This window comes from Astatotilapia calliptera, chromosome 6, assembly GCF_900246225.1.
Source record: "Astatotilapia calliptera chromosome 6, fAstCal1.2, whole genome shotgun sequence".
NCBI lineage: Eukaryota > Metazoa > Chordata > Actinopteri > Cichliformes > Cichlidae > Astatotilapia > Astatotilapia calliptera.
The window spans coordinates 4,125,543-4,148,414 of NC_039307.1; the positions used below are offsets into that span (position 1 = coordinate 4,125,543).

General features: G+C 40.9%; 1 protein-coding gene across 1 annotated transcript; it reads right to left on the reverse strand.

The window, feature by feature from the left end:
- Positions 1-3,379: 3,379 nt before the first annotated feature.
- LOC113023607 (rho GDP-dissociation inhibitor 1-like) lies at positions 3,380-21,331 on the reverse strand. Its single transcript, XM_026169786.1, has 6 exons — positions 21,203-21,331; positions 13,004-13,192; positions 12,183-12,266; positions 6,573-6,649; positions 5,484-5,547; positions 3,380-3,843 (listed from the first exon to the last, which is right to left on the reverse strand). The coding sequence occupies exons 2-6, from the start codon at positions 13,188-13,190 to the stop codon at positions 3,644-3,646; spliced, it is 612 nt and encodes a 203-aa protein (XP_026025571.1). The 5' UTR covers positions 13,191-13,192; positions 21,203-21,331; the 3' UTR covers positions 3,380-3,643.
- Positions 21,332-22,872: the final 1,541 nt, after the last annotated feature.

Consider the following 22,872-nt stretch of genomic DNA (forward strand, 5'->3'; position numbering starts at 1 on the left):
TCTTAAACGGCTCTCGGGTCCAGTGGATCTGATTTTGCCCATAAATCATTAGAATTCTGCTAAAGCATCCTGATTGCTCAGTTAAGGATTTACAGGAGACACCCCCTCCATGGCGCCTGTTTTCAAACGATAATTAGACCTTGTGAGTGTAATTATACCACAACAGAAGTTCAGGAGGCAGCTCACTTCATGCCTAAACTTAAAAGACGCAGTGAAATTCCTGAGACTCTCGGGAACGTGTTTTTCTACACGTTAACCTACAAAGTTAAAAATGGGACCGTTTCCCTTTCGATCTGTAAGTGCTTGAAGATGCTTCATCACTCATCTGAAAGGCTTCTTCAGTGTTTAAATGCTGATGAGGGTGGGGGCTCTACCTTGGAGGTGGGTTCAACATGGCAGAGCAGAGGTGGAGGCCTACACCACCAACTGTCAGCGGCCTATAAAAGCAGAGAGATACATTCCTAAGTGTTTTAACCATCACCTGCCTGCGTGACCAGAACTCACCTGATTGTAGGGCAGGGCAGAGACTCATGAACATGTCCTGACGTGTTCAGGCGTGTCAGCATCAGCTCAAAGGTTACAACCTCACTAGAGGTTAAATGGATGGGACACTCCATCAGATGAGAGGTGAAATGTCTTCAAGAACCTAAAAGAAGTCCAGTTGCCTTTGATTTGAGCACTTTAGACTAAAATTGGATGGAAAAAATAATAATAAAAATAAAATATCGACATTTTTGTTCCACAGCTGCAGAGTCCCCTCTCGACAAGAAGTCCCGAGAATACGAGGATCTGTTATTTGATATGGAAAGGTCCTTACACTGTTTGTCCACCAGAGGGCGATAGAGGGCCCGTTGTTTGCAGTTCATTTAGTGTCCAGCAGAGGGTGCTCAGGATGAGCAGGAGTAAATGAAACCGAACACCTGAACCTGCAGGAATTTCTTGCAGACATAAAGACCCGGATGACCTCAAATTTTCTGCTTCTAAAATCAGATAAAACTGAGGCTATTGTCCTCGGCCCTAGAAATAACCAGATTCTTACTCTGATGGCATTACCTTGGCCTGCAGTATCACTTTGAGGGACCTTGGAGGCTTTTTTTGACCAGGATATGTTCTTCAGTGCACATATTTTAAAAACAAAATGTAAGACTGCTTTGTACCATTTGTGCAAAAAGAAATCAGATTGTATAGATTAATCTGAGATGATTACATAATTTAGCAGTGCTGACTTGTAGACATGGTTAATCTGACACATTTATAGTCCCATAAGTGTTTGTGTAGCCACAGATACACCCGCCACCCCCCTCCCCGACCCTGGTGGACATTAAGAAGAATGGCGATTTAAACCACTTCTGTGTTGGCTGGACTTTCCAGATCCAAATTGTCCAATTTTTAAACAGTTTGAGAATTGCTGCTCTTATCCTGACTCTTTTTACAGGAACAAATCTCCGACAGTACTGGGCTCTGCTGCAATTTTATTTATCCCATATTCATTACAGCTGTTTAAATAATAGTAGTAATAAAAATAAATGCAATAATTAGTCTGCTCTATCAGTGGGGGCCATGTATCGGCTGATATTAGCCATTTACTAATATATCTGTGGCAGCACTTATAATGACCAACAAATCAAAACTGAAGAGGCAGGAGAAACACCATTCACCAAACAGTTTGTCCACCAGAGGGCGCTCTGCAACTTTGAAACGCTACAAACCCAGCTGATCCGAGCAGACAGTGCATACACAAGTAATCAGCATCACTTTGTAAGGACTACAGATAAATAATTTTAGTAAAATACATTTGTTTTGAAATGCTACTTTGCCTTACCTGCAGCTCCATTCAGGCTATGAAAGTCATCACTTTCATAGCCTGAGTGGAATTTATTCACAGTGTAATACAGCAAAAAGCTTTATTTGCAAAACACCAGAACGTCAGAGGCCAGGTTGAGCAAAATCTTTATTGACCGAGAAGAGCAACCACAAATGATGATAGAATATACAACCCCACCAGCATGCCAGCGTTTTCATAGAAACTGTACAATGTGAAGGAATGTATGGAGCAGGAATTCATAATTATCATCAGAAGAAGAGGATGAGGAAGGAACAAACAGAAGCTTTACATCCATGTGTTTCGGTACAGTACGAGTTTGCTTCATATTTAGTGTCACTGGTCAGTCGTGTTTTTAAAACCTTCATTCTTCATTTAAATAGCGAGCATGTGTTTTCTCTGGTAGTGTCACCTGACTGTTCATGTCAGTTTTCCTCTGTCTGCGGGTGAGACCAGACGCCGCCGAGGTCTCCGGCAGTGGCGGCGGCAGCAGCAGACGGCGCCTGGCTCAGCCTCCTCCACACCTGGGATCTCCTGACTGCAACCTATGAAGCGATCTGAACGAACGAGAGCGGCGGGGAGGGGGCAAACATTAAGGCAAAGTGGGGGGGGGAAGAAAAATCTAAAAATGTTTTTACCGTTTTTCTCCACGTGATCGTAGTTGGTGCTAAGGCCTCTTGGCTAAAAGAAGCGAGAGTGCCAGATTAAAATTTCTCCAATAGTTAACATTCAGTTCCCTCCGATTACAGGAAGCGTTTAGCGTGGAGGGGGCAGTGGGCGTGTGCAGAGCTGCCATTCAGTCACCTGTATAAACAGTCTCCACTACAACAGGGCTACAGGTGGTTATTCGTTGGCAGCGAGAGCGAGCCCTTCGTATTCAGACTACTTGATCGCGAGCGCTGCTCGTGCACACAAGGCATGCTAAAGAAACATTAATCGATACGTAAGGCAGCTACTTTTTATACTTTCCACTCCCTTGTTCACTTTGGCCACGCCTCCCATCTGACAGGGAGCGTGCAAGTACATTTAGAAAAGAAAGAGGCGGCGTAGAGCAGCTCTGAATGAATGTGTTTCGTTTTGTTTTTCTTTCAAGGCAGGTACTGGTAATCATATCAAAAGACAGCGAGCGAGTAGGTGAGCAAAACGAGCGTGGAGCGGTTGGCAAGCGGGCAGACGGGGAGGTGGATGCTGGGGGGTGGTGCTAAGAACAGCTGATTAACTGTGGTGTGAATACAATCACATTACACAACCATTGATACCATTATATAAAAAAGGCAAACAAAAGTTGATTGTACAGTTGCTTTTCCACATGTACTTATACTGAGAGAGGAAGACACCTTTTCGGGGGAGGTGGAGGGCAGGACTTAATCTCTTGAAGCAGTGAAAAACTGGGGGAAAAAACAGGAAGCAGAGGAGGGCGGCGGGCGCAGGAGTAAGGTGCTACTTGGCACAGCTCGGTGGGGCGCATGAGTGCATGGACAGAGGTGGGCTCGTGCGCAACCAATGAAACGTTGAGCAGGAAGGTGTTGATGGACGGACAGACGGGGGGGGGGGGGGGGGGGGGGGGGTTAGGTTGCTGCTACTGCTACTGCTGCTGCTACTGGTGCTGACAGAGCGGGGCGGGTGGGGCGTTAAGACAGCGAGGCGTGAGATAAGGCATGAGAGCATGAAATGCACGACAAAAACAAAGAAGGCAGAAACGGCGGTGGACGTGGCAGGGATGGGAGGAGGATGAGGAGGAAGATGGAGGAGGAGGGGAGGGGCTGAGGGAATCCCTTGCGGCCCCCCCTACACCCCCAGCTCCAAACACAAAGGCCTCTTTTAGTCTTTCCAGTCTTTCTTGATGTTCAGGTTCCACTCCCAGGACAGGTGGTCGTGCTTGTCGTCGTCGGTGAACTTGGATTTGATGACGTAGTTGCCACGGGCCAGCAGGCCCTTGGGCGCCTCCTCCACCGTAGTCAGGAAGTCGTATTCAGCACCACGCGGCCCATAGCTGCCCACCATGTAGTCTGACTTGTCAACTGTCAACAAACGAGAGGAAACGTTAGATCTTTACATCACGCTCAGCTCAGATTGTGAACAGGCTGGTAATTACCAACGTGTGGGCCATGAAGACACTGCAGGTGGCTGCGAGGAGTCAGTTACAGCAAAAAAAATTAAAATAACAGCTTCACAGGACTTAAATTTTTAAATATACATGGATATATAATTATAAAAGTTTTCTATAACTTCTATAATTTATACAACTTAATCCTGTAAAATAAGATCACTGTGATGGGCTGTCACGAGGTTGCACTGCACAGCAGGAGATGGAGATATTAAGAGAGGAGAGCTGGACGTCAACCCAGCAGCAGGAACGCTCGTCTGTATGAGGTAGTAAGAGCAGCACTGCTAGAGCTCTGCAAAACAACAACCAGCGAGATCCTCGTGTGTCAGAAACAGGAGCACTCCCGTTCCTCCTCCACACTCTTGATCTGGAAAACCTTCATGTGGATGTGCCATCCTGGAGGAGCTAGACTGAAACTGAATGGGCTGCAGGGAGCAGCTCACTCTTATTTTGGGGAGTGCTCTTGTTGCCTCTCCTGTGAACCTGTTGTCACTTCAATTTGCACCAAAAAAGGTGAAACAGATTCACAACAGTGTAACGGCACTGCCTTTGAGTCATTCTGTGATTCCCTGAAATTGTTATTAAAATAAAAATCCAATTAAATATTTTTTTAAAAGAAGCTAAACATGCAAAACACAAACATAGGCTTTAAAAAGAGCCTGAGTTAGCCGCTTCAGCTCAATAGGTAAGCAGGCGAGTGCAGCAGTCCCAGCAGCTGTGACTCTCCTCTCCTCACTTTCCTGTCTGTCTTCACTGCTCCACCATCCAATAAAGGCAAAAATGTTCAAATAATACTTAAAAAAGTAGCATTTTGTGAGAGGCTGTTTTCAATAACTTATAAAGCTTCAGGCCCTGAAGAAGCTCTGGATCACAGGAGGTCTCAGGATTGTTGCTTCACTGTTTGTTCAGCTTGTAACAGTGTTGTTGTGACATGAGACGTCTTATCAACTTTCACTCGCCTTAATTCAGAGCTGCTGTTACATCTGTGGTTACTCAGTATTACCCATTACTCTGTGACTCAGTATCCCCTCTGTGTGCTTAAGCACTCTTTTATCTCTTTCATTGTAAGGAAAAAACCTTTAAATTTACTGATGAAGAGAAACATTTAAGTTGTGTGAGGGGTGACTGTGAGACTGAGGCCTGTACGTGTTTGAACGTAAACAAATGTGCTGTAACTGTAGCTAACGCGCCAAGGAGAGACAAGATTTTTTTAAACAAAGAGCCAAAGTAAAACTCCCAGCAATTATCTGTTACACAGGCTCATTTCAGCTCGCTCCAAAGGAGCCTTTTTGATCCAGGAAAAACACCGATTCAACATCAGCGGCTGGCTCAATAATCAGCCCCAAACTGACATTAATAGCTCATTTAGCAAAGTAACAGCTGTGCATGCTTGTATATAAAAAGACTGATTAGCAGCACAGCTAATGAGCCTCTGGTTGTTGTAGGCTGCTGTTTGGCTGTTAGCACATGATCAGCTTTACATGCAGGAGCTGCATCCAACCAGTAACGCTGATCTTCAGAGGAACTGTGTTTGTACAGACGTTTTTCACTCACTCTTCATTCCTTTCCTGAACGTCTGCTGCACATACTTCAGCCCCGATACGATCTCCCTGTTCACCTGAGGACACAAAGACATTGCATCAGACATGTGACAGTAAGACAGATCAACAAGTCTATGGCACTGTGCAAAAGTCTTGAGCTGGCCCTCATTTCTTTAAACTTTGCTTCCAAGGAGCCAGACTTTCTTCTGACTTGATCAAAAGTTCTTGAAGAAAGTGGTTTTTGGACATTGGCTGCTTTTTCACTCATTTTCAGTCTGTGGACCTTTTTCTATAAAAATGTTTTTTTTTCCTGTTAAACTAATTAACCCTGAACTGTGAATAATTCAAGCTTAAAAATGCACCTAACTTGAGGGTGAACCAACATTGTGTATAAATATAACATCAACTCGTTATTGGCTGCCTCTCACAGAAACAGAATTTGGTCCCATTTCTTGTATGAAACTATAAAAATGACAAGGATAACACAGTCTGACAGGCATAAAATACCATTTCTGCACCAAAAAGATGATTTCCAACATGCTTTTAGCTGAAAGCTGTTTTTAAGCTGATAAAAAGACTCTTTTCATCCTGTGAGCATCTACTACAATTCTCCTGCTACCAATTAATGTTTTAATGAGAGCGCAGATGACCTGACACCAATTACTTTGAGATTTTGTATTTTTTGTTATTGAGTGGCTACAGATGGCTCTTTGTGGCTCTAAAACCTGCTTTGTAATTGTGATGTGGTTCCAGATAAATAACAATGTGTGTCTCTTGTTGTTTTGTTGCTATGTACATCGTCTGTGCCTACATTACACTCAGTGGATTCAGAGGAAGTGAGCAATATTTCCTATAGTTAATGGCAGGAAATAAATGTTTTTAATATCAAAGCCTCACTGAGCAGCAATCTGCCAACATTGAGCTCCTGTGCCAACAATATTTCTGTAAAATGTGCCTTAGAGGATGGCTGTCGAGTCCTGTCCAGTGACCCAAACTTCACAGATTTGAAAACATCACTATCAGTGGAACAGCTGTACTTTAACATGGTCTGCAGAAAACAAGGACAGATCACTCATTTCTTAAACGGACCAGCAGCTCTCACCTTAAAGCTGATCTTTATTCTGTATTCTACTCCCTCCTTCAGGACAAAGGCCTGCTTCTTAAAGGCTTCCAGGTCTCCTGTGAGCAACAACAAACACAGACAAATCAATATAAGGTCCAAACCTCAGTGACAGTTCACTTCAGCATTTTTTAATTTCATCTGTTATAAGGACTAGTGCCATTGATTCATTCATTCATGCAATCCTCTCACTCTCACGCTGATCAGTCTTCGCTAACTTCGCTAACCTGCTTAGCCGCGACCCTTCCTGTGTCGTGTCCTGGCTCTTTGGCCAGGCTGCTGTTACTATTATTATGGTCTTGGATTTCATTAAGCTGCTTCCCCAAGAGCGACCCACAGGTCATGCAGATGGGGGAACTTGAACATCTTTGACTGTAGCTGTCGACAGCAGCCCTCCCTCTGCTGTGGAGATCCGTCGTGAGCTTGACAGCCACTCAAACACAAACCTGCAGCAGGTGGCGCTATGCTGAGCTCACAAAGGCAGCAGAGGAGAACAATACCACCGTCATCAGCTGCAGTCCAAGATGAGACTTACTGGAGAGGCAGCTGAATATATGATTTCTCACAAATAAATTATTGAGTAAAACATTTGCACAGAAAAGCTGGTAAAAAGCGAGAGCTAGACAGTCTGCAGGGCACAGAGCTGTTAGGACATCTGATTTCACTTCACAGTGACTTTGTTTGTTATTGTCTCTTTTGGCAAAAATGAATTTAAAAATGAATTTAAAACACAAATGCATGAAGGTGTAAACATCAATAAATCATATAAAATCAAAAAGGTAAAATTACACAATTATCTAAAGTACTGAGTTTTTATTAACTGACACAATGTTGATATTTCACAGCTGTACTGAGCGCACAGTTACCACCAAAGTACTTGTTACGCTGTGAGAGTCACACACGTCTTTACCCTCATGTTTCAATCTTAAAGATTCACTGAACACATGTTATCGTAGCTCCTGGAACCATCCACTAACATCGTTTCACTCTGTAGACCTCAAACATTACTGTGAGATAACGAGGTGTTAATTATAATGCAGATCGTCTCTTTAAGATCACGATCGTGAGGTGAAGCTCACGAGCACAAACTGAGCTGCTTCTATTCTGAGCACTCGCACACTGCTCCATACAGTGAGCTCACACTTTAGCCTCTAAGCTTTTATTTTACATCTACTTTACATTCTGGTAAGCTGGAACTAAAACAGTGTATGACCTTAGATTTTAGCACCGAGCTGCTGACTGTGACTGTATCGGTTTATATTAAAAAGAAATAAAAACGAGTGGATCAAACTTGGAGGTTAATCGACCATAAACAATTTAAAACTGCTTTTAATTAGAGACGTCAGGCTGTTTCACCAAAACAGGATGAAAACGTTACCAAAGCATCTTGTCTTTTGTTTTAAACGATGTGCACCTTCTACCTTTACAGCAGCACCTTCCTTTGTTATCTACCCCTTCCTGAAAGCACAAACCCAGCAGCTGACTGGTCAGATGTTGTTAACAATGTTCCCCACAGAGTGACATGACCCGAAAGCATTTACATGGAAACCACGATGGGAGCTCTTCAAATGATCCAAATACTGAGGAAAGCTGCTTCGGTGCTTCCTTTATTGCCTCCCTTAGCAGAGCAACACTGGCGAACGGTTCATGACGAAAACACCATCTACTACTAACAGAGAGTCTTGTTAAAAGCACAAGTTCCACTGGATCACTTCTCTAGATGGAAGTGTCCTAATGTCTTAACAAACGTGCTTTTTTCCTGTATACACTTTGTTACTCTAGTACAGAAAACAAAGCTAAGATTAAAAATGTGCAGAACATAAGTGATTAAGAAAAGAGGCGACACAGGAGAGATTTTTGGACAAGGAAAGCTTTTGGTCTAGAGACAGTAAAGTTATTAGTTGTCATACTTCTACGCTACAAGCCTGTCGAGCAAAAACGCATATGAGGCTCAGTATCGTGCTCAAGGACACTACGTCAACTGGCAACTTAATAACTGACCTTCTGATTGGTACCCCTTAAAATCACCCACTAATCTGTAAACCACTAATTTAATTATATCTGAATTTAAAGGAAAACCTCTGCAAAATGTTTTTTGGTTCAGTAATTTCTTGTTTGTTTTTTAATTACACTCTTAAATAATCCAGATTATAACAGTTTCAGTTTTTTGCCTTAATCACGCCGCCCTGCGTGACACATTTACATCCCTCCCTTTGTTTCCTACAATCAGTGAGTCCTCGGGACACTAAAATCCTCTGGCAGTCCCGTGGGAGCTGACTGCCATGCTGACCTGTTGTTCCCAGGCCTCTAAAAAAGGCTTTTAAACTGAGCTGTTTCTAGTATGTTCTTGCTGAGTAGAGTGTGTCCTCCTCTTCCTTTGAGTCCTCTTAAACCCAAGCTTCACAAGAAACCAACAACAAAGAAGGAAGTGAGCCCAAAGAGACTCAAACCTCTGCAGAAACTAAGAAATATTTTAAAGTTCAGAAAGTTAGTGTTCCAGTTTTATTTCCTGCTCCTGAAGTACAAAAACAGACAACTTACACTAATCTTTGCTTCTTCTGCTTTTCCTTCTTCGTCCTGCAAGCTTCTTTTTATCACAGTCTCTGTGATCACAGAAGTAAGAGTCTTATATTTTGGGCCAGTTTGTAAGTCAATTGAACCCGAAACTGTGAGGGCGCGTTTTATCATCAACCTTATTAAACGTTTTGGTTCCTTGCATAAGAGGAGAAATGACTGTGCCATGAAACATCTTAAAAATATTAGTTTCAGGGACTTTTTATTGAAAAGCAAAACATGTTTTATCTCCAAATACAAACACAATGGGGACAATTCATTTTAACGTCTCCTGAGGGGGGGGGGGCACTTTTTGCCTTAACAGAGTTCAATTCAGTGTTTCTTAAGCCTGACAATATTCAGCTTTAAGGACAAACACACGAGCATAGCTGAGGGCTATCTGTGACTTTAAACTAGAATTAATGGCAGGATTTTTGAAAAAGTCACAATCAGCCAAACTGGACTGTTGTGCCTTTATTTACCGTGTGGACAGTCACAACTTTATCTGAGAAAGCAGTAAAAGCTGCAACGAGGAACAGGACAAAATGTCCTGGACTGATCCAAATCTAGGCCAGCTGGGCCCAAAGCTGCTCCAGAGGAGTGAGAAGATGCAGTTCAGACCTACAAGATTATAAAACTCTGGAATAATTTACATTAACTTTTAAATTAGTGCCACGAATTAAAAAACTAAATCCAGTCGCTGTAGTTTGTCCATTTCTCTCTGCTTCTGGGATGTGTCGGTAAATCTTATTAGTAGCAGATTCAGACCTTCACAGAGTAAGTGCTGCTGGATGGAGTTATAATAGGCAGAGTCTGTACTGGGGGTGCAGGACAAGCACGTCTGAGAGCTTTGAAACAGGATGAAAATGATTCGAAAGAAAATAATGGTGTGAAAATGTGATGGACTTTTATCTTCTATTTTTACCATTGTGTATATTTCCAGTTTTTATCTGTTGTACAGTGTCCTTGGGTGCTTTGAAAGGCGCTATTTAAATAAAATGTATTATTATTATTATTATTATTATGGAACAACACGTTGTTGACTTTGGCAGCGGGGCCTCGAGTCCCCCACCACCACCACTGAAGGAGATTTACTGGCCCATGAGAGAAAAAAGGCAATTCAATTATTTTATAGATGGGAGCCGGGAAATTAATTTTCCCAAGGGGCAACATGCGAAACTGGGACTGTTGGACGGCTGCACCAATAACACGAACTCAAAGAACCTGCTTGATATTAATTTCGTCTCTCTTATTAACTGTTATGGTTGCGGGTCGATTTTACAATAAGGCAACAATAATGTATTTATAGTAACCCCAGATTATTTCATTTAATATAACATCAATATTTGGTGTCACATGATACAAAATATCGCGATACTATCCAGTATAGATTTTTCACCCCTACTTGTTTGTGAGTTTGTCTCAGCAGTTTGCTTCACAGGTGAGCTCATCACTCTGAATGAACTCGAGGATGCTCAATTATATCCTCTCATATTTACAATTATTTTGGTGCGGCTACTCAAGAAACTTGAAAATATCTTGCACATACTGAACTCAGCAGCAGATTCCTCTAACTTTAAACAAAATAAAAATTGAAAAAATAAGTGAGGTGAAAATGTTGGTGGGACACAGAGTTATCCAGGTACTCCTTGAGTCACGCACAAATGTTTTTTCCACAGTGCCAACCATGATCGCTGCACATGCACATGGGTATGAAGAAGGTGCCCAGGCAGCTGGGAAATAGCAAACAACTGAAAACCTAAAGCAGCGGACCAGAAGAGACAAACCCGGAAACAAACATAACTGCGGGCCACTTATTAATAATCCTTCCCCAGGTTCCCCTACGGCAGCGGTCAGCAACCTTTAACACTCAAAGAGCCATTTGGACCCGGTTTCCACGCAAAAGAAAACGCTGGGAGCCGCAAATACTTTTTGACATCTAAAATGAAGTTAACACTGTATATATTGCTTTTTACCTTTATGCTTTGTGTGAACAACTAAGGTGTGTTGCGTATGAAATTCATGAAGTGCTACAGAGAAAATTACATTTTATTCATGTAATTAACACATTTTGAACTCTTAAAGAAATATAACAAATGGAAAGGAAACTAAAATGATCCATGTAGCAAACTAAAACTGTTGTATATATCGCCTTTGGGCTTTTGGAGCCTTGACCTGACTTTTAAAAAATAATTGGAAAAAAAGCACTATGCTGCTAAAAAATGAAAAATAGATATTTGCAAAATTCTGCCTAAACATGTATTTTACCTGGTTAATGTGTGTGCCTCGCCTCGCCGCCTTAACGTCTGTGGTATCTATGCTGATGTGTTGGTGTGTGTCGGGCTGTGAGCTGCAAAGCTACAGCCGGCTGTATGCGTACAAAGTGAAAAGTGGTCAATAAAGAGATGCTGAAAAGCGTGTTCATGCAAACATCGTCGGGTCTGCCGTGATATGTTTACAATGAGACTTCTGCTCCTGAACCTCTGCGCACAGCGTCTGCAAATCGGGGCTGTACGAAGTCACTTTATCTTTACGCAGGACAGTAAGTTGTCATCTGTGAGACGTGAGCGGTGTTTGTTTTTAACATAGTTCACGGTGGAGAACAGCTGCTGACATAATGTGGATCCGAAGATCCATAATTGGCCTACCTGGGGTTGGAAGTCTCGATAAATGCACGGCGTTTCGGCGGGTACACCGGCTTCCGCAAGTGTGACGCTTATATTGAGCGATGAAAAAAATAATAGAATATAATTTTATTTTTATATTTCAATATTACAACAATCTTCCAATTTAGAACTACAAGTTAAAAAAACTAACATAAAGAAAAAATATACTTCAGCTAAATACTTCTAATTTATTTTCCCAAACCACGCGGAGCCGCACTATAAGGACTAAAGAGCCGCAGGTTGCCGACCCCTGGTCTACGGAAACCCGTAGGAAGGATCAACAGTTCCAATATGGCGCCATTAGTTATCAAACACTGAATGTTGGGGTTCAATCAGAAACTTCTACTTGATTTCTGCCTGAACACAGACTCACCACAGAGGTCCAGGACCAGCGGCTCAGGAGCACTATCACAGACCAAACTCATCCGGATCACCTGGACGTTGGGAACATTGGGATCTGAGACAAGACCAAAGAAACAGGTGATTCAGTACAGATGTAGCAAACATGCTAAACATGTGTCTCATACTACCCAGATTACTGCTGGCTGCTCCATAGTTTATATTCATAACTTTTATTTATCCTTAAAGACACTTTAACGTCATTTTCACATGCAGTCTGCTAAACCCAGACATTTATAGGAGGTCTGCATGTGATGTAAAAATCAGCTACGTGTTTGAAGTGTTTGAACTCAGGGGAGCTGAAATCAGGACAGGCTGCTGTAGTTGGGACAGATTCTGCATTAATTACTCTTCAGTTTGTTCTCAGGCAACAATTCAAACTTTCTCCTCACAGCAGGAAGCGTACTGATCATCAGTGTTTGACAGACAACACTAGGCCACAGGTTACTATAAAGACATACAACTCCAGCTTAGTCCTGTTTTTTTAATAAAATGCACAATGCATCAAACAGGATGTAACAGTTCAATGACAAACCAAAAACAACAAAAACATCTGCTTTATTGTAACACAGCACCACCTTCCTGCACTGTGATACCTACAGGGACCTCTTCTGTATTGTTGAAGCGGTGAACAAGAAACACATCAGAGTAATGGACTTTAACGTTTATCATTAAATCAAATAAACATATTTTTCTGTTTTTAATTAATCACTTCTAAAGAAAAACCGAGATACAATTTGAACTGTGGTTTTGCAGAACCGTTACACACACACTCAGACACACACAGTGTATTACCAGCCTCAGAGATCCCAGAGCCAAGCAGGGCTTCCTTATATTTGCGTAGGCTTTCGTCATCCTTATCCAGCTCATGGATCTCCTTCACTGACTTCTGGGCTGGAGGTTTGTAGTTCACTGGCTCTGGCTCTTCATTTTCAGCGGCGATAGCTGCTAGCTGCTCCGTAGTCACGTCATCGTCAGCCATGTCTGGAGGGGGGAAAAAATGTGAGTGACGGTATAGCGAGCATGGAAAGAAAGCAGGTGGGCAGACGTCCTATATTCTTACTAACACTTGTCTCTTGGGGAGGCAAGTGTTTTGTTGTAAACAAAAAGACAAACTCTGCTGTGTGTAGCATTTTATGTCATCTAATCTCACTTCTTTGAAGTAGTAATAATGAGAGGGGAGTCATGAACGAGGCGTCAAGCATCCCATGATGCAGTTATTTAGGTCAGATGAAAACAACTGTGTTCCCCTGGCATGGATGACATGAGTCTGGTCTTTTTCACCTCTATTACATTCAACCAAGCAACAGCTTCACAGCAGTGTACACCGCAGTCGTGTATATTTGTTTTTCTCAGCGATGTTATCAGGGAAGAGTTTCAAGGATAACAAGAACAAGGAATAACATTTGTTTTGTCCTCATAAACCTCCAAGTAAGGAAGCCATCTCATTTATGTCAGGAAAGCAAGATGATCGAGTTAACCTGATGCAGAGACAATGGGTTTGTGTTTCATTTGCACAGAAACTAACTGTGTTCCCGTTTTAAGGAGGCTAATGCCCAAAAACTTTCCACTGCTCAAACGCACAGTGTAACAAAAGCAGGAAGAGCTGTGCTTGGACCGAGAGTCTTAAAGCTCACATTAAAGCCCCCCTCCCACCCACAGCAAAACAGAAAAAACACAGGGCCTGAATGCACCACTGCCACTCTAGCATACATCGCTTACAATTACACTTTAGTCCTGGTTGTGTATCTTTAATCACTTAAGAGCAGCCACTTTGATGTTGTAAATAATTACAGGAGCATTTTTTTAAAAAAACCTAAAGGACAGCTCTGCACACAACGAACTCTCAGTAATGTGGAAAAAACCAGCAGAGAGAATTCAGGACGTAAACTCTCTTTGCTCAGATGCAGTGACTCTACTGCTTCACAGGGCTGCTCCATTATGACAAAAAACATCCATGCCTAGACTAGACATTTAAAAGAATGTCAAGCGCATGAATGGAGCCATTTGAGGTGGTCTGGGCATCTGAACAGGACGCCTCCTGGACAACTCCAACTTCGAGAGGTGTTTCGGAGACATAGGAGGAGATTTTAAGAAACAAGATGTATTTACTGAACTTAGAATATTTTACAGGGGATTTTCTTAGGATTTATGTACAATTTCAATAAAATGTTTTATTTAATAAATAGATAAATGTAAGAAATAAAGGGGTACACAGCTGTGGTGGAGGACGTACAAGGTTATGACATGGGGAGTACTCTTAAGGGAAACTGCTGGTCCCTGCCAGCCTGCAGCCTGTACTGCAGGATGTTTGTGGTAGATATTGGAGCTGCCCACCTCAGAAGCCCTGCAGCAACAGCCACAAACTCAGTGATAGCAAACAGTTAAGAGTTTGGGTGAGGGATGCTGGCAGGTGTACTCGTTTTTCTTTCTTCTAGAACATGTTCGCCTATGGAAACTTCGTTAGTTTTTCTCCTTCTAGGCAGACCAGGTTTTTCCATCATCTTGGTCAAAGCTGAACACGAGCGAGTCCGAGCTTTCAGGGAGGGGCGAAAGCTCACTGCTGTACAGGAAAAGGACCAAAACAGAGCCGATGTGTTTCCTCTGACTATAAAAGTTAGTGAAATAATGTCAACATGCACGCTAGAAAGATCTGATGCACCATGATCGTTTTAGTCACTATACTCTTGATTTTTTTATAATCCGTTCTTATTCATTAGGTGATATTTAACTAGGCTGGACATTTTTCACAACTGGTAAAAAAATTAACTGCTAAGTCAACATCACTGTAATCTGCTTCAGTTAGTTCAACAATACAGCAAACGTAGCTGTGAACTAATTGTACCTCCATCTCCACCCAGCAGTGCTCAGCCAGCAGTGTTTAATACCTCCATGACATTCGTTTACATTTCAGCAGCAACAGATGGATTAAATGCTCCAGCTCCGAGTCTCCAGCCTCAGATGCAACACTGTGTAAACTGTAGCTGTAACTAAAAGACTGGAAGTTTGAAAAGAACTGTGGATAATGCAAATGTCCCAAATAATTTTAGTGATTAGTGATTTTTGTGATACAAATCGTAAGTTTGAGTTTGTCTGCATATCTCTCTCTTCTCTTATGAACTGCCTAAACTAGCAGGCATCATAGAAATGTCTATAAGCAGCACACACGTGAACTATGCGAGGAGCCGCAGCCATAAACATGCCTGAGCAGGAGCCAAAATCCTGCTTCAATTTTCCGCTTTTCTATTCCTTACAAATGCACCATTATATATACACAATTTCTTGCACCTGAAGGAACCAAAATTGTGTGACTAAAGTAAGACTTCAAGAACATCTTCAAAATGTGATTATTAGCTGCTGGCTGCACAAATTCTCCTTAATCAAGCAGAGCCTTTAAACACCAAACTTTTACTTTGGTCAAGTTTCTCTTGCGACTTCAGATATACCTTCCACTCAATAAAAATAAAATGCATTATTAGAGCCATGTACAATGATAAAAAATAACTGTGTTTTTTTAATGCAATCTTCATTTGAGTTCATGTTTTGCATAACTAAACTGCAGATTTAACTGAGGTCAAATTTAGATCACGGTTACTCGACGAGGAGTGAAACTCCTGGCATTAACTCTTAGTTTTTTATTTAGATTTTTGGTTTGCATGGTCTCCCTGTTACGAAATTTCTTAAAGCTAAATATTTTTCCCACTGAGCACTGTGCAAGTACATCAGTCTTTTACTGGTAGCTTTTAGATTTTATTGTCTCACAAAAGGCTAATTTAATCCCTTTATACACTGCTATCTTATTCTGTGAGACCATATAATAATTTATTACTAGGCAAGCTCCATTTACTTTATTCTCCAAAGTTTGGTCAATCGGGCAACACAGAAAGTGATCATTCTGACACAGTTTTATGCAAAGTGTGACCCTAAAGAGCCGTGCTGATGGGCAATCAGCAGTTTTTTTCATAATGTGGAAAACTGATGTGTTATTTTTCTTCAGCTCACTTTTATAACTGATGGTTGGTTCAGTAAATGTGTACTTAAACTTCGTGAGACTGAGGCTCTGTTTAATCAGAAGGTCAGTGGATTGATTTCCTCCAGTCCATCTGATACCGAACCTCGAGTTGACCCCGATGCATCCATCGGAAGGTCAGAAGGTGTATGAATGTGTGTGTGTGATTAGGTGAATGAGGCATTTTGAGTGCACAAATTAAGCAGAAAGATGCTATATGAGTACCAGTCCATTCACCATTGTAGAGAAAGGGAAACAATATACAACTGTCCACTTTAGCTCATACTGGGCTGTATGTGTCCCACCTAAATTAAATTGGCCATCACTGATTTTGACCTTGAGTTGCACTTTGTGTGAGCTGTCAACCAAAACTCAAGTGAATAAATTTTAGGATATTCACTTTGTATTGTTACTAATAAAAGCATAAATGTCCCACTGCCTGCTCAGCCGCTTTTTCTCCACAAAGTGAGGAAATAAAATATTTATATTTAACCTCATATGATTAAATTTGGACAACTGAAGATGTTTTCATGAGGAGTAAGGACACCTGTAACGTCAATACCTCACGGGATTAGCACAGGTCTGAAATATGGAACAGTCACATTTTCCAGATAGTAGAAGTTACCTTTCAAATGAACTATCGTGCATGCGTTTAAGCACTATGGTTCTCCTGTCACAAGCTTTTCCATTTGAGCAAACATACAATAAAAAGGTTAAAAATTTAATTTCTGGTAAGCTCATAATGTATTTTAGATTTAAATAAATTTGTATAATAATATTTGTGCTTTTATTTGAGGAAAGCTGAAAAAAATCCCATGTTTTATGAATTGTAAAAAAAAGTATCCTCGTGTGTTTTCACTTTCAACAGTTCACGTGTTCTCACAGGACATGATGTAAGAAGTTAATAAAAGTGATATTAAGAAGACTCCCCTTGTGCTGTCATGCCAAATATTAACATTAGGACATTTCATGAGTGGACTAGAACCCAGTCTGACAGACTCGCCCCACACAGCCTTCAGCAGGCTCGCAAACAGGACGGGAAGCTTAAAGAAACTTCAATTTCACAAACAGAGGAAGCATGCGGGAGCCTGTAGCCTCATCAGTGCACTGTGTCACTAACGTTTACATCCTCTGTTTGGTGTTGGGTTCTTTTGGGTTCATCTATTTTTGTATCAAACACTAAGAACAACAACCTGCAGGGCAACAGCCAATCCAGACTGTTACCCCTGCCGGCCTCATGCAAACATTAATAACAAATACAGAATTTAATAGAGACATGGAGGTTTCTGCCTGCTGTAATTTTGAGCAGCAATATAATTTAAATTACGGCGACTGGTGCTACCCCTTTGTTGCCTTGTTCTTAGGTTATCACATGCACAAGATTTTCAGAAAACTTGACCTCTGACCTTCAGGTTGAGTTCCCTGAGATATGCAGATAGATAATTCCTATAGTAATAATTTGAAGCTCCGAGGTTGCCTCATTCTCGAGTTATCGCATTCCAATCTTAGGTGTCCGTACTGGCCGCCCGCACGGCAGGGAGACAACAATACCCTGCAAACAACAATGTTTTGCACATGGACGATGATGTCAGGGATCAACGATGGTCAAGGTTAATGTTTGTTGTGCATTTTTGTGCATGTTAGTCAGCGACCGTGTGCGTGTGTGTGTCTGTTTAATGTCGTCTGTAATTGCTTTTTAAAGAATCATCATGATGTTACAACATGTTCAGAACCTGCCGACGGCTTACTTAATAATAATTTACTATCCAAACTAACAGCCCCACGTCAGTGCTTAAAGTTTTGCGGACCCCATGCATGCTTTTACTGACCTGCAAGATAAAAAACCAAAAAAAACTTTTATTTGTTTTTGTATTTTAACTATAAATAAAATTTAATTTAATGTGTATGACATTATTTATGTTTTATATTCATCTAAATCTGAAAAACAATGTTACAAAAGCCTTGAAATAAATCTAGTCTAGTACACCCTGGGCTGCTGCCAGTTTAATTGAGTTAACAGTTAATCTGCATAAATAGGCTTTTATTCTAACTTCTCTAGCTTTAAGAAAGGTTTTAATAGTTTTGGACGAGACAAACATGTTTTCTTTTCACTGCAGCTGAGTTCACTTTCTCGGTAACAACGCCACCTCCCCGCTTTTCACCACGTGTCTGTAGACAGACTGTGGCTCCACGTTAAACTGTGACAGCATCATCTCCACAGCTGCTGTTGTGTTTTCCGTCTTTTTGCTGAGAAATGTAGGAACTACCTGGCGTGAATCTTCTAATACTCCACGTCACTATTTCATGTCTATTTTAGTCACAAATGTGGATGAAATGCTTACAAAGCACTGAAGCAAAGAAGTTACATTGAGGATTTTTTTGTAATCAAGTGGTTTGCATTAATCAATAAATACGGAAAAATTTCCTCAAATACTAACATATAAAAAAAATCTGAGCCTGACCTACACAAGAACTGGGAATATAAAATGTCTTGTAGGAGCAGTCGAAAATAAGTGAGCCAAACTCTTCTCAGCTTTGAGGTGATCATCTTAAGCGACTACCAATGTGAGTGAATTATACCACTGATTGATTTATCACTGGGTGGTAAATACATTAGTGGGTTACCTAAGCAACCAGAGTCTGCTATGTCCACCAATGCAACCAACAACCTGGACACAATGAGCAAATATATGTGAACCGGGCTTCATAGCTGCTACTATATAACCATTTATTATAAAATAAATATCTTCTGACAACTCCTTTCTTTACAGCTTTTGTAGGGTTGGAAATACAGACTCACCTCCTTGTATTAGTCATGTGTAATTTATTTGCCAAAGAGAAATTATAAAATATATTAAATTATATCTTGTTATTCGTCTTTTGCATTTATTGAATTTCTTTCTTTTCTCATCCACTGGGCTTTTTAAGTAGTTAAATATGTTACGTTAGTGGACCAATAGTAGCACTGAGGAGAGAATGATTATGGGGACCTGCATTGACACGCCTTACCAAATCTGTCAACATTCCTGCTTTTCCCAGTTTCTCCCATATTTTAGGACCATCCACAATCGTGTTTTCCATGTTTATCTAATATTGCACAAGCTGCCAGACTGTCTATGAAACAGTCTACGCATAGAATGCATAAAAACTGCATGCTATTTCAGCACATCTGTCATTGGTCCAATCTCAGCGCAGAAAAACCAGGTAAGGGTTAAACAAACTAACTGCTACCTTAGCTGTTTGACTGTTTTAAGTCTCTTTAGTGCAAAAATTCAGTAAAGAGCGACATAGTTGGCTCTTCAGACGTGCTTAGCAGGGAATTATTAAATTTGGTACAGTTAGAAAGAAATTAAATCAAACTGAGCTTTATAAAACATTAAGTTAGTCGTTAACAACGTATAAATGAAACAGTAAAAACAAAAATGGCGCCCTCTTTCAACCAAAGTAGTGTCACCAAAACTATTTCACACATCACTGGCTTCCTCCTGGTTATGCTAACTTAATAAATCAAAGTTATACCGTGTCATCAAAACAGTTTCTCATATCACAGTCAGGTGAATATGCAAACTGAAAGTCTCCAGATCTCCAGAAAGTCTTATAATTTCCAAATGTTGCAGCATTTCCTTTTGTATGATCTGAGAAGATCTGAGCTCCTGTATCAATTCGACATCACTGAAATAGCGGTACACTCATGTTCAATCCAGCCATGATGCACGCCATACACAAGCCAACAGTTTGTTAACAGCTGAAAGGGACTCCAGCTACATTCAAGAACAGCAAAGAGGGGGAATGAGATGCTCCAAGGGAGTAGCTGTATTTGCTTCTTTAAAAAAGAGAAAGACTTTCGCTGTGGGGGCGTGAGTTTATTTCTCTGCTGTGAAAACGTTAATGCCAACAAGTAAAAAGTCAACAAACCGGCGCCAAAGTGCCATTACATCTATCTGACCTTCATAACGGCAGCCTGTTAATGAGTAACTCCATGTGCAAAGAATTTAAGTTTTGTTAAAGTGTAATAGAGGCTAACAGATGATTATTTATTATTTAGGTTCATTATCAAATCATTTCACACTCTATACACACCTGACAGAAGAATGAACCTATATAAACCTATATAAAGGCTCACTTATAAAATAATAAGAAATAATAATAATAATACTCTAATATATCATGTAATCTCTAAATCGTATACATTTTTGTTCATAAACTAGCTCTTGGAAGGTCTGACTGTCATTTTGTCGTTTGTAATCTAGGTGAATCTAATCCCAGATGAACAGAGTAACAATAACATATATTAAAAACAAAGTGTAACTTTTCTTTTTGTGGGGCTTTTTTTTAACGTATTGATCTCTAACTAACACACAGAATTAATAGTTCGTTGGTCAAAGTGTGTTATTGTTTGCCTTAGGCAGGCATATAAACACAAAGACTTTCAGAGTTTCCTATATTTATTTTTTCTGCATTAAATTAAATTAAAAACAAAACAGCTCTTTCAATGAAATTTAATGAACGCATGTTTATTTTAAAGATAATATCACGGATCTTTGCAAATTTTCCTCAATTATGTATTATCCGCGAAAAACCCCAGATGAACCGCAGCTGCCATGGTGATAAAATAGTAAATATATCTGTCATTATTAGCCGGGTAACAAACCTCCTTTTGACAGCACATCAGTTTACTCACGCCACTGGTTCATTAGCCTGAACGATTAAACTCATTAATACTGAACAATGTGGCTCAACTTTTCCTGCCGCCGACCCCCCCTCTCACACAGGGTGGGACTGAGGAGCGAGACAAGTGGCTAGCTCGTTAACCGCTGGGAACAATTCAGCCGAGCTAACCGGAGCCTGCAGCTAACATTAGCATGACAAGTTATCATCAGCTGACAGGAGCGGGCGCGACAACGGAGCGGCTTCACGGACGCGCGCCGGTTATGGTTGCTCTAGAGAGGGCGTTAGAAGCTGTCCTCGAAGCTGGAGACGCTTACCTTTAAATTAAACGCAGTAGTGTTTTCAGGAGCCTTTGCAGTAAGTGCGTTCGTTGCTCTCTGGGCTCTCCTGCAAGTATGGCGAACAAGGGGACGGCGCCGCCCCGTGCGCCGCCCGCGCGTCACGTTCCCGGGAGCGGGTCCGCGGCGCGCACGCCCTACGTAGGTGACGCGCTTAACAGCTTGTGTTTAGTTTTGGATTCAGTGGGATAGTTTCGCTCTGCTGTCACACTTTGTACTGTGATAAAAGGTACAGAGGATAACGGGACATATTTAAAACTGACTTGTGTATTAAAAAACCACTGATTGCTTCTAATACTTATTTGTAAAACCCCTTGAAGTACATGTTTGTTTGTCTGATTTAAAATCTTTTGTGTGTGCAGAGGCAAATTCTTACAAAACCTACACCTTCTGATAATTTTTCTTTTTTTTTTTTTCCTTAAGAAAGTTCTCACTGGACACTACTATGCAGTTCCTGCGAACAACTAAGTACACCCCAATAATCATTTCTGTATGACTTTATCAGTCTCTTGTCATTGTGAAAGAATTTCAGCTCTCTCTTCCTTACAGCGCTGATTCAGTTCATTGAGGTTTGTGGGCATTTGTTTGTGTACAGTGCTCTTAAAGTTCCCACCACAGCATTTAAATCGGGTTGAGGTCTCGTCTCTGCAACACCTTGATTCTTTTCTTTTTCAGTCTTTCTGTTCCTGTTTTGCTTGTTGTTCTCCTCTTGCATGGCCCAGCTTTGGGAAGCTTTAGGTGTCAGACAGATGGAGTCGCCTATACAAAAGTTACACATTTACTTATACTGGAATACAGTTGAATGTCATCTGAATGACTGCGTGGCGTCTAGGTGCTGTGGCTACAAAGCAATAATTTTTCTTAATCATATATAATATAATATATCATTATAATGTGTGTAATGAGCCATAACTTCAACCTAAATCTTTTTTATTACCAATTTATGTGTTCTTTCCATCTAATTCAATTAGTTGTTTTCTGTTTCTTTGTTTTTTTCTGGCCCTTTCCTGGTCTCTTTGCTAATGGCCAAAAATAAAAGCCATTATTATTTATTAATAACCAAGGACCAGTGCCTCGGGGCACTGACTGCAAACACTGTTGCCTTAAGTCTTCAGTGAGGCAGGGACCGGCATCCCCGTGTGGATCATTATCGCACAACTGCAGTTGAAAGATGCAGAAGTTGTAAAGCCAATGGCCTTAAAACTAGTTATCAGTTACATCAATTCTATAACATTCTGGAAGCCAGTGTTCAAATGCAAAAATGATTGCAGGAAGTAAAAAGGCTTTTGCAGTAGTCTAGACATGAAGAAATACAAGTCTTGTCTTGAAATCTGTTTACATTTTTATAAAATTATAAGATAAAACATGACTACATTAGTTTCACTGTGTGATGCTGAAAGTTATCAGTTAGAGCTACGAATTATCGAGTAATTCGAATAACTATTATAAAAAATTCTTAATACAAATTCTTTGTTTCGATGCTGTTTAAGGCACGGCTCATACCACTGTCGCTATGGAAATGTGAAACATTTGTGATTTAAAAACAGACCTGAAATGGTACTCAGGAGCAATGTTAACCCCACACACACTGATAACACAACAGCAGCAGTGAGGATGACACTGGTGCAGTTTGCACACACGCTGCGAAG